The 12,451-nt window shown below is 47.8% G+C and overlaps 1 protein-coding gene across 1 annotated transcript in view; it reads left to right on the top strand.

Annotated features, from left to right (window-relative positions):
* The window catches only part of VWA5B1 (von Willebrand factor A domain containing 5B1), a 40,016-nt gene that overhangs the window by 17,184 nt on the left and 10,381 nt on the right, over positions 1–12,451 (top strand). Inside the window, 7 exon segments of the mRNA XM_029230652.1 lie at positions 1,686–1,888; positions 2,357–2,471; positions 4,423–4,608; positions 6,518–6,695; positions 7,569–7,753; positions 11,379–11,580; positions 12,013–12,327. Coding sequence (XP_029086485.1) covers positions 1,686–1,888; positions 2,357–2,471; positions 4,423–4,608; positions 6,518–6,695; positions 7,569–7,753; positions 11,379–11,580; positions 12,013–12,327 — 1,384 coding nt within the window.

The raw sequence follows: 12,451 nt of genomic DNA, 5'->3' as shown, positions 1-12,451 counted from the left end.
AAAGATCATGTGGGGCAAAATATGGATGTACGCTGGGAGGGGGTAGAGGGAAGGGGTAGGGAGAGGATATATCTTAGGCCTCCCACTCACTGAAGCCTCCATCTCATTAGAATGATAGACTCATGCAAGGAGTGCTAAAGGAGTGAATAACAAGGGATAGAGGAGTAAATAGGTGAGCGAGTGGACTAAGAATGGCGCTCGCATGGCTCAAGGTAACAGTTTGTAACTAGAGGACCCTTGGCCCCAATAGGATGTTCAAAATGGGAGCATCCTAGGGAGTTCCCTGGTGACCTAGTGGTTAGGAGTCCGGGCTTTCACTGTTGTGGTCCAGGTTCAATCCCTGGTTGGGGAACTGAGATCCTACAAGCCATGAAGCACAGCCAAAATAAAGGTGGGAGGGTGGCGGACATCTTACCCAGGTCTAGGAACAGGAAGGAAGGAAGGAAGGGAGGGAAGGATGGAAGGGAGGGAGAGAGAGACGGCGGGTGGGAAGGGAGGAAAGAAGGGCATAGGAGCCACTTTTCAATTAAAAATAACTTACTTGTCAGTTTTTTAAATACAGAAATAATATATATTGATTGTCCCACAATTTTGAAATCTAGATAATCAAAATGAAAACTTTGAAAATCTCCCATGATCAGTCAGAAGAAAAGAAAAACCACTGTTAAGAGCTTAGTATAAATCCCTTCTTGCTCTAAGCATTTACATACATTTTCAATAAAGGTAGGATTAGACCTCCCATACTTTCTGCAACCTATTTTTCTAACAAGACAGCCTATCGTGAGCATGTGTCCATGCTAGTAAGTATTCACCTGCAACGTAGTTTTCCATAGCTGCCTGCTATTCCACTACACAGATAGGCTGCGACTTGTTTAACGAAACCGCTACAGGTGGGCATTTAAGTTGCCTCCATTTTTTTCTATTTAGTTATCTTTGCAGCAAATACTTTGCATACATCCTTAATGATTCGCTTGGAATAAATGCCTAGTCTTGCTGGTTCCAAAGGTACATATACAGTTTTTTAAGACTTTTGTTATATTCCATTACTCCAAGTGTGGATGTTGGAGGAGCATCTTCCTGAGTCAGGAGCAGGAAAACATCTGATGTCCAGTGAGAATCTGTCCTTGCTACCGGGACGTCCATCCAGTGGCAGGAATCCTTGACCAGTTGGGTCTCACAGTGTCGGTCCAGGAGGGAGGAAATCTGAAACCCAGATTGGGGAAATGGTTTCCTCAGAGTATCATAGGGATTTAGTGCCACAGTCAGGCCAGGACTCAAGTCTTAAAATTTCTAGTCTTGTGGTCTTTCCACCATATCTCCTGCCTCACTCACCAGAAAAGGAAACCTCATTTGTGCTGGGCAGTTAGGGCTTGATGCGCTACCTTTTCCAGGGGTGTTTATATTTTGAAAGAGGAACAAAGGAAGGACAACAGTAGGTTAATACATCATGAATGGTGGCATTTGGGGCATTGGTAGGTGGTGTTATTGGGCAGACTCACACCAAAAAGTGGCCACCTATTCTTCCTGTGCGTGGGGCAGAGATGAAACTGGGAACATGAGTCAGCTCCAGTGAGGCTGAACTAAGATCCTGGGAAACAAAGGATTCATCCTCCAAGGGGCTTAGAGTCTCCACACCATATAATGACCCTGGGGACGATCCCCCTGCCCATGACCCTTCTCTGCAGGAGAGTTTGGCCAAGGCCTGTGACAACATCCAGAGAATGCAAGCTGACATGGGTGGCACCAACATTCTCTCCCCGCTCAAGTGGGTCATCCGGCAGCCAGTGCCCCGAGGCCACCCGAGGCTGCTCTTCGTCATCACAGATGGTGCCGTCAACAACACCGGGAAGGTGCTGGAGCTGCTGCGAAACCATGCCTTCTCCACCAGGTGGGCACAGGGCTGAAGGTTTAGGGCTCGGTTACTCTGGGCTGCCCTGGGCTGGGGATGTCAGAACTGGGGCAACGTGGAAAGTGCCAGGAGGAGAAGAGGGGACCCACAATTCCTACAGAGCTTTGCTTCCAGGATGGTGTGGCCAACTTCAAAGTTTGCTTTTTCCCCACAGTGGTTCAGGAGGGATAAGATGCCCACACCTCTGCATCCAGGTCTCAAAGAGCAGTCTAGGCAGAAGAAGTCCTACCTGCTTCGACTCTGCGCTGGGGCGGGAGGCGATGGGCTGTCCATGTGTGAATGTGAATGCCCACTGATGGCCCTCTTTCTTCTCCCTCACCCTCTACCTGAAGCTGGGGCCAGCTCTGAGATAGCTCTGCTGGATCATGGTCTGCCCCTTTCCCCATCAGGGGACAAAAATGGCAGAGAGGATGGGAAGTAGCAGCCTCTCTTGTCCCCCTCCTCCAGGTGCTACAGCTTTGGAATTGGACCCAACGTCTGCCACAGACTGGTGAAAGGGCTGGCAACTGTGTCCAAGGGCAGTGCTGAGTTCCTGGTGGAGGGGGAGTGGCTGCAACCCAAGGTAGGCAGAAGGGCCTCCATCTCTTCTGGTGCTGGGACCTCAGAGGCCCACACTGGTCACACAGCAACTCAGTGATGAAGCTGGGATGTCACCCCAAGTCTGAGCACTCCACTGCACCCCAGTGAAAATCAGAGTTGGAGACCACAGAGTGGACATTTCCTGGAGCTAGTACAGGACACTAGATGCCCTGGTCTCCAGCCACTGGCTCATATGCTCCATCCACTGGCTGGGCAGGATTGGGGTTCCCAAAGGAGTCACTGCCTCTATGGATAGGAGTTGCGCTTGGGGTCGTTTCTGGCCATGTTCCTGATGGTGACAAATGATGGCTCAGAAGAATCTAAAGGACCCAGAAATCAAGGCAATTATAGTCTTCTCTCCATGTCTTGCATAATTGGCACGAATAATCCAACACTTAGAAAATCCCTGTGTCAGTCCAGCTCTTCCAAGAACAAGAAACAGAGCTGAAGTTAAGAGTGCAAGAGGTGTCTTGAGGGATAAAATCTGTAGAAGGGAAAAGAGGAGGAAACAGGAGGGGAAACTTTTTAGTCCACGTGCAGATGCAACACTTGTGAAAGGGAAGGAGGGAAGCAGGATTGGTCAGGGAGAGCCTCAGACTGCAGTGCAGGTCTGACAGGGTCTCATCCAACCCACCAGGGGTCTCTGGAGCAAGAATTGCCCATTAGGTTGTCTCTGTTGGGTGGAAAGACCAGGCACTAATATCTCTGCCATGCTCATTTGTTGCCTGGGGGCTTCCAGGGAGAGGTGTGAACTTGGTTTGAAAGCTGAGGCATTGCACATGGAGACTGTCATCTAACTGCATTCCTTGCAGCAAAAGAACACAGTCTTGTCACATCTTACCCTTCCCCCTCCCCATATCCTCAGGTGCATTCTCTAGTAGGTCTATGTCTCCTGGAGGGGTGGGATAGGTAGGGTGGGAGGGAGGGAGACGCAAGAGGGAAGAGATATGGAAACATATGTATACGTATAACTGATTCACTTTGTTATAAAACAGAAACTAACACACCATTGTAAAGCCATTATACTCCCATAAAGATGTAAAAAAAAAAAAAAAAAAAGAATAAAGCAGAGGGAGGTTTGACTTCAGATAAAGAGAAGACAGTGTGACATCAGAAGCCAAGATTGGAGTGATGCAGTTGCAAGCTAAGGAACGCCACCGGCCACCAGAAGCTGGAAGAGGCAAGGAAGGGATTCTCTCCTAGAGCCTCCAGGGGAAAGCAGCACTGCCAAATGCTTGGGTTTAGCCCCATAAGACTCATTTCAGACTACTGGCCTCGAGAGCTTGTAAAAAAAAGTACATTGCTGTTGTTTTAAGCCAAAAAAAAAAAAAAAAAAGAACACAGTCTTTCTCAAAGGGAAATTTGAGAGTGCACCTCTATGGCTGCCACAATCCTCAAATCATTTTTCCCCAGCTATCCAGTCCATTAACGTCCTAGGGGACGTTACACCACTGTCTAAGCGCTAAACCAGGTGTCATTTATTGAATGCCTATCATGTGGCAGATACTTCAAATGCAGTATCTTCCCAGCTACGCTGAAAGTTGAGAATTACTAACTCCCTTTAACAGAAGGGGACACGGTGGCCCAGGGAGGTAAATTGAGTTGCTCAAGGTCACTATTCAGTCCATGTTTTGAGACAAACTTTCTGTGTGCCCCAGGCTCATCACAGCCCTACTCTGAGTCTTGGGTTTTTCTCATTTATAAAATGCTAAGCTTAGAGAAGGTGAAAGCAAAGATCTGCTCCAACTCTGATGCTCTAGGAGTCTAAGAAACGCAGAGGCATGTTTGCCGCTGGGCAAGCCGCCCAAAGTCTACTGTCACTTCTTCCCTGCTACCTCTTCTCATGCTCACACCCACGTAGTCTTCAGGCTCCTCATTTGTGCACACCCCCGTTCACACATCCCCCCAACCTGTGTTCTGACCCTGTCCAACAGATGGTCAAATCCCTGAAGAAGGCCATGGCCCCAGTCCTGAGTGATGTGACTGTGGAGTGGGTCTTCCCTGAGACTACCGAGGTCCTGATCTCACCTGTCAGCACCAGCTCCCTCTTCCCTGGAGAACGGCTGGTGGGGTATGGCATTGTATGTGATGCCTCCTTATACATCTCCAATCCCAGAACAGTAAGTACTTTAGAAATTCCAGGGGTCAGTGGGGGTCCAGAACCCTTCCCACAAAGCCATCCTTGGCTGGAAAGACAATTTATTTGTGGCAGCTAGGAGCCAATTGGATCTGGGTTTACTCTTGTGGGGTATAGTTGTCAGGCCATGGACATTCAGTCATGGTGACACTGCTTGGGTAAATGTTACCATCTCAATATGTGGTTCTCAAGATTCCCTGCAAGAGGAGAACTTGGGGAACATGTTTAAAATGCAGAACCCTAGCTCCTACCCAGGTCCCCTGAATAAAAATCTCTGAAGATAAGGCCCAGGAACCTGCATTTTGCATAATCTACTCCAAGTGATTTTGGTGAATAGTTCAATTCAGAACAATGGCACTCAGATTTCTTTCCCTGAACACTCTAGACAGATCATATCTCCTTAGATGAATTTGTGTTTTATTCATTTACATGGATAATTCTCTTGTATGTGGTGGCGGAAGTGGAATAACAGTGAGGAACTTCTCAAAGGGAGGTGGAATCCATACTAAAATGTAGAAGATTGCCTGAGATGCCATTTCCTCATCTAGCTTCCCTCGTTAGTAAGTCTCTCCACTCTCCTTTAAAGGATTTGTCATCTTGTTTTGTTTTTAAGCAGGAGTCACACAAACTCAATGCCTAGAGGGATTGAGCAGGTATAAAATGAACGAAATGGGCTTGTTGTAAAAATTAAAGGGACAAATGTCATGAGAGATAGCAGACATTCCCTATAAGAGGAAATAAGGGGTGGTGAGGAATACAGCAAACTGGAGAGCACACACTCTGTCTAAATGCTCAGCCCCTACTCGGCCCTAACAAACAGTTACCATGCAAGAATGTGGACCCTATGTTAAATGTGTTTCCAATCTTTCAAGAGAAGTTAACATTTTATTTGAAATTTCCAGATTTTAAAGTGTTATGGAATCTCTTAAGAACCACGGTCAGTAACGGTAAAAGTGTTTTGGAGACTAGAGTGTTCAACTGCAGGGAGAACGTGCTAAACAAAATGCTGGTCAAGACTTTGCACAATCCAGGCCTTTCTTGGAGGTCTGAGAGGTAGCAGATCATCCACAGACCTTACTACTAGCAGGGACTGTCAAATCTATTCTCCTTTCCTTACCCACGAGACTGGCAATGCTTTCTCCTACTACTAGAAGAGTTGTTGGGTAAGGGTATAATCGTGACTTACCCTCCCGGAAGGTGATCTAGAAATAACTAATAAAATTAGAAATATATACCTTTTCAACCCAGAAAAACCTCCTAAGAATCAAACACATAGAAATAAAAGTGATGTAATAGATTCATGGTCAAGGATTTATTGTAGCATTTTTTATGGTGGCAAAAACAAAATGGCCACAAAGCGAATGCTTAATAAAAAGGGGTGGTAGACTATCATACAGCCAAATGTTTAAAAGAATAGTTGACGTGAAAGATTTCCAAAATGTTTTAAGTGCAAAGTTCAAGCTACTGATAAATGTAAGTAATATGGTCCAGCTTTTGTAACACAAGATGACCCCAATAAGCCCTTATATTTTTATATATGTTTATATCATGGAGAATGAAACAAAAGGAACAGATGGTTCATGCTGTTATTTTTGGTTATCTATTTGGAGACAGCAGTAGCATTTAGAATTACACTTTTTTAACATTTAATAAAGAATATGATTAAAAATATAAACAGCATAAGTGATATGAAAAACCACCTCCATTCACCATCCCTTAAATTTAGGCAGGAGTCTGCCTAAATTCCCCAAGCAAGCAAAAAATTTTCTTATTATTTCAGTTCTTCAAAGGTAGAACCTCCACCATCTCCTCTCACACCCCTTGCTGCCCTTTGGATGTCCTTCCTGACATCCAGCCTCACGCTAAGCCCTCTTTTCTCTCCCTCCCTCCAGGACAAGAGACACAGCATGCTACACCCTCAGGAGTCCGGCAGCTCTGTGTTCTACCACTCACAGGATGAGGGACCTAGCCCAGACAGTGGAGACTGTGCCAAGAGCTTGGGGACACCCTTCAACCTGAGGCAGGCCAAAGATGCCCAGCCATCCAGCGGAGACTCCGCCACCAGTCCTGGTCAGTCAGTTGTTCTTTGAGCTTTACTCCCTTCTCCAGGGAGGCCATGATTGCTACATTTTTACTGAACACTTATTATGTGTTAAGCACTTTTTACAATCTCATTGAACGGTTAGCAGCTGTGGAGGTGGGTACTATAATACCAACTTTACAGATGAGGGAACTGAAACTTGGAGAATTTTAGCAACATGACTAAGCACATGGAACTTGAAAGAGGTAGAGCACAGATAAAGAGTTTAGACCTGTCTTCCTCCGAAACCTCTTTATGGTTTTAGTTTCCATTCAGAGGGTAATTACTGATGACCTATTAAGGCTAGGTACTGAGCGCAGTGTGGGAAGCAAAGATGACTCAAACATGGCACTTGTCCCTCAGAAGTTCTCCATCTAGTGAGAGAGATACAACTGGCATTAACTCTCTTAGAAAGCAGAATGACATGGACCACAAGAAAGTTTAACAAACTGTAAGGATCCCAGGGAAAAGAACATCTGGTAGAGGATATTAACAAAGACATAATGAGGGCAGTGGTTCTTAGAAGTGGGGAGGGAGAGGAGATGCCAGGCAGCAGCAGAAACTGCCCAAGCAGAGACGTGGAGGTGTCATTCCTAGAAAACGCAGACACAACTGGTATACTTGGAGCACATAATACCTTGAGAAATGAGCAGAAAGGAGAGTAGCTGGGTGGACAGATTAGAGCTAGGTTAGGCAACGCTTTGAATGCCAGGTGAGGTGAGGCATCTGCACATATTTCAGTAGGTAAGCAGTGGAAAACTCAAGATGTTTCCAAGCAAGAAAGGGGTATGCAAGCTCCTCTCTCTTTCCCCACTGTCCTCCACCCTGATGGCTTCCCTGTCTCCACTCCTGCCCCGGTCTAGACTTCTCCCAGCGACGGCGGGCATACAGCACCAACCAGATCACCACCCACAAGCCCTCTCCAAGGGCCCTTACGGCCAGCGACCCCACAACAGCTGCCAGGAGATACCCACTGAGGAAAACCAAGCTGCAGGACCTCACCAAGCAGACCAGCCTGGATGCTCCGCGGTGGCAGATTGATTTGCAGGTACCCAAGTAGGGCATATTGGAGTTGGGGGTGGCCATAGATGGGGAAGAGCTCTGTCTCCTGCTTCAGCCATAAGGATGGAGCTTGACCACAATTTACAGTGAAGTGAGTCACTTCTTCCTCCTTTTTCTGGATCTTCACTTGCCTGACCTCCAATGAAAACTTCCTAATAATGATACCCATTGGTCAATGACATCACCCATTCTCTGCTCGTAAAACTTCCCAGTTGGCAAGGAGCACCCCCATCTACACTCTCATTTGTTTTTACAGCACCCCTTGGAAAGGAGGGAATGTGGGGGCCAGCCACCCCCACTCCGTACAGATGTGGAAATTGAGGGTCAGAGAGGTAAAGTGACTTACCCAGGGTCACACAGCCAATCAAGGGATTGCAGCGAAGGACCTTCTTCCTGAAAAGCCCTTCTTTTCCCCTCTCTGTCACCTTCTGCACCTTCTGAAAACCCCAAGGCTGTACATTCACACGGGGCAGAGATCATCTCAGAGTTAGAAGCACAGCAGGACCAGTCATCCAGTGTCCGGCCAGACCAGGGTTTCTCAGCTCCCACACTATGGACACGGGAATTCTTTTCTGTGGAGGCTGTCCTGTGCACTGTGGAATGTTGGGCAGCCTCCCTGGCCTCTACCCACTGGATTCCAGGGACAATACCATCCCCGGTCAGGACAGCCAAAAACATCTGCAGACCCTGCCAAATGTCCCCAGGAGAGGGGGGCAAAACCACCAGGCTGAGAATCACTGTCCTAAACCAAATTGGTATTTGCTATTATCTGTATGCCTTATCCCATTTTCTTAAGAATGGGCTTTATGTAGCTTTGTCATTGTGAGTCTGTGGTTCCATAAAAGTAGCCTTTCGCTCTCCCATTCCCACCCATAACCCCCATCTCTCCCCACCTCCAAATACACATAAGCCCCCTATGCTCCCCAAAGGCGGGGACACTGCCACCTTGCCCCTGAAGGCTCTCCTCTGTGCTTAGCCAGGAGCCACTTGATGCTGTTGGAAGATACTGACCTTGGAATCGGGCAGACTCTGCCCCTCAAGCATGTTGCTTAGCCTCTCTGAGCCCCAATTTCTTCATCTATGACATGATGAGAATAGCTTGTCAGATGATTGAGCTAGCAGCCATCAACAGATGTTTCCTGGGAGCCAACTGCAGCTGGAGGACTCTTCCAGCATTGGCTGATAAAAGGTGAAGTGTCTAGTGCAGCACCTGGCGCACAGTAGGTGTCCTTTAAATGCAACTCTACTTGGTGAGAGCTCTGGGCAGCTGGGCAGCTCTCTTCCTCACTTCTTGCCCGTCTTTGTTCATCTCTCCCCATTCCCTGCTTGGCTTCTTCCACAATCTATCTCCAATACACTTGTGTGAATGTATATGCATGCACACACACACACACACACACACACACACACACACACACATATACACTCCCTGCAGCCTATGGCTGGGTGAAGGGGGCTGAATCTTAGACTAACTTGTTGCTATGGAAACTGTAGCAGCTTCTGTTTCTCAGTGTGCTGGTGATGGTGGGGCAGGGGTAGGGGGAATCCCAGTCTCTGCTGTGGTAAAGAGGTTAGGGATGCCCTGGGACCCAGCAACCTTGGCTGGGTACCAGTTCCCACTGAGGCCGTCCTAAGACGGAGCAGTCCCTTTCATCTCCCACACCCTTGTACCATCCCCAGGACCTCAGGCCCAGAGGAAACAGGAAGGATGAATCTAGCCCCTGCCCCAAGGAGACCCCATCTAATGGGGACGCACAGGCCTCACTCCAGTAAATATTTGATAGAGATGAAAAAGACCCCATGGTTAACTGTTAGCCTAAAAACTAAGAGGCACTTTTTCTCTCTGTTACACCCGAAAGTGCCTTTGTCCCCCCATCCCCTCCTCCTTCCAGGCAGATATATGTGTTCCCAGAGGCGCAAAATTTATTTTTAACTAATTTAATATCCTTTAATTACAAAAGTAATACGTACTCAGAGTTTTCAATAAAAAAAACTCTCGAACAGTTCAGTTGAATATAAAGTAAAAATAAAAGTCCCCCTCCCCTGTGCCCTGACCCACTTGGTTTTGGGTGTTCCCTTCCAGAAATACTACACACACTAAAAAACACACATATGCGACACACATATATGTTTTGAACAATCACATATACAAACTGCTCTCCAATTTACTTTTTAAATGTCTTTTTAATTCACTTTTTATATGCAGTAACATTATTCTTTTCAGTGAACAGCTCTATGAGTTCTGACAAATGCATGTAGTCATGTAACTCTCTCCACAATCAAAATATAGAACAGTTGCAATTTACTTTTTTGAAATAAACTCTATCTTGAACATCTTCCCATATTGGTTTGGAAAAAATCTGCCTCTTTCATTTCACTGTTGTATGGTTTTCCACTGCGTGGATGTACCATAACGTATTTACCAACCCCTAGCGATGGACATTTAGACAGTTTCCAGATTTTCACTTTTACAAACAGTACCGTAATAAATATACAATACGGGCACATGGATATTTGCATCCTTGTGTATTACCACAGAATTAAATTCCTAAAAGTGGAATCGCTGGGTCAGAGGAGAGTGTGCATCTTGTTGAGAGATAGCACACAGCTAAATCCTTCTTTTACAAGTGTGCTTCGGTGCAGAGTCCCACCAACAGTCCATGAGAAACTGTCTCCTTGTTGACAACTATGGTTGTCATCAAACATTTAAATATTTGCTAATCCAGAAGATTAAAAAACTCATAACTTATTTCAATTTAGAGCAATGCTCATGAGACTGAGCATTTTTTCATGGGCTTATAGAATCCTCTTCCTATGAACTGCCTGCAGATGCCCTTAACCCATTATTCTATTGAGTTTATCTCCCTTCTCCTCCACCCCAGTGATTTAAAGAGCATTTTCTTGAAAACGATCTTTGTCATGCGTGTTGCAAATATATTTCCCAGTTTACTCCTTGCCTTTTGAAGTGTTTTGTACTAGCATTAAACAGATTAAATCCACAAAACAGAACAGAAAGTCCAGAAATAAAACCAAATATACATGACAGCTTTGTCAGGATAGAGGTAGAGAACTGATAAGCCGTAGGGACTCAATGAATGAGCTGTATTCAGTAAATGGTGATGACGTTTGTACTCTTCATAAAATCAAAGAAAAGGCTGTTTTCTATTTCCTTACATCAAAATAAATTTTTTTGTGAATCAAAGATTTAAACAAAAATAGAATCACAAAAATTCTAGAATTTTTTTTAGTAGGAAAGACTTTTTAAGCATGACAAATGAGAAGACATAAGGGAAAAGGCTGATAATTATAACTACAAACACACACAGAGTTTTAAACTTTATGGCCAAAACCAAAAAAGGTGGGTTTAGAATATTATCCATGGTATGTGATTTTCCACGGTTTTCCTGGTTTGGACTTTATCCATGGTTTGGGATTATTTGTGTTGATGTTTCTCATGGGTAATGGAGAGCAGGTCATGTGTCCTTGGGTACTACAGGGGCAGTCCCCCAGGAGGAGCTGGGGCAGCCAGGGAAAGAGCTGTGGCTGGGAGTGGAGGGAAGGGGGCCAGCCACCAGGAGCTCAGTCTCCTCCCCTTCCTCTTGCATTCTTAGCCCTTGCTGAACAGTGGCCCGGACCTGAGCCAGGGCCCCAGACTCTGGGGCCTAGTGGCCCGCAGGCCCTCTCTGCTGCCCCAAGGCTGCCAGCCCTTCCTGCCCTCCGGCCAGGAGACCCAGGCTTGGAGCCCCATGAACGAGCTGGATCTTGGGTCTGGTCTGAAGCCTGCCTCAGACAGCTGCAGCCCTGGGGACCTGGGTAAGTGCCCACAGGGTCCAAGTCCTGACTGGGGACAGGGAGGAATCCTAGGCTGTAGCCCAGCCTGGAAGGGGGGCATCTGCTGTGGCCCATCCCTCCCAGATGACCTCACCAATCCCTCTCTCCCAATCAACCTGGCCCTTGGGCTGCCTGTGAGGCTCCCAGGTGTCCTACCTGTGGAGTAACCCGCCACCCTATCTGGCCCCTTCAGGTACTGGCTTCCTGAGAGGTGGGTCTGCCCTACTCTTGGGGACAAGCCAGTGCCACCCCTGCTCTCCTAAGGAAAGAGTTGTGTGTTCCCTGGGGGCGGGAGGGGGAGGGGGACTGTCCTTGCTTAGCGATGTCTGCATCCTGGGGAGGAATGATGTCGCCTAGGAATGGAACCCCTGTCCTGCAGCTCAGATCACAGCCCGCTTGTCCCTCCGCCCCCAGAGCTGTCCCATCACCCCTCCGCCTTCGAGACCGAGACGTCCTCGGACTGGGAGCCCCTAGCTGAGTCCGAGGAGCGGGCCAGTCCCCGCAGGCCCGCCAGCCCAGGACCCGTGCTGGGCAAGGCCGTGGTCAAGGGCCTGCGCGACAGCCAGCCTTTGCAGTGGGAAGTGAGCTTTGAGCTGGGGCCTCCCGGCCCCAAGAGGGGCGGCGCGCGCGAGCCCGACCTGTGGGGCGAGACCTTCCACCACCTGGCGGCCCGCGCCATCATCCGCGACTTCGAGCAGCTGGCGGAGCGCGAGCGAGAGATCGAGCAAGGTGAGGGCCGCGGGCCCGCCCCCTCCTCGCAGCCCCGCCCCATGCCCCTCCCCTGCCTCTCCCCCAGGGACTGCCCTCCTCCCCCCTGGCTCCACCCCCTTCCTTCTCCCCACTGCCCTGCCAC

This window comes from Monodon monoceros, unplaced genomic scaffold (genome assembly GCF_005190385.1).
Source record: "Monodon monoceros isolate NGI ecotype Baffin Bay Population unplaced genomic scaffold, NGI_Narwhal_1 Super_Scaffold_18, whole genome shotgun sequence".
In the NCBI taxonomy this organism is placed as follows: Eukaryota; Metazoa; Chordata; class Mammalia; order Artiodactyla; family Monodontidae; genus Monodon; species Monodon monoceros.
The sequence above is the reverse complement of the archived record's forward strand: the minus strand, read 5'-3'. Positions and strand labels throughout refer to the sequence as shown.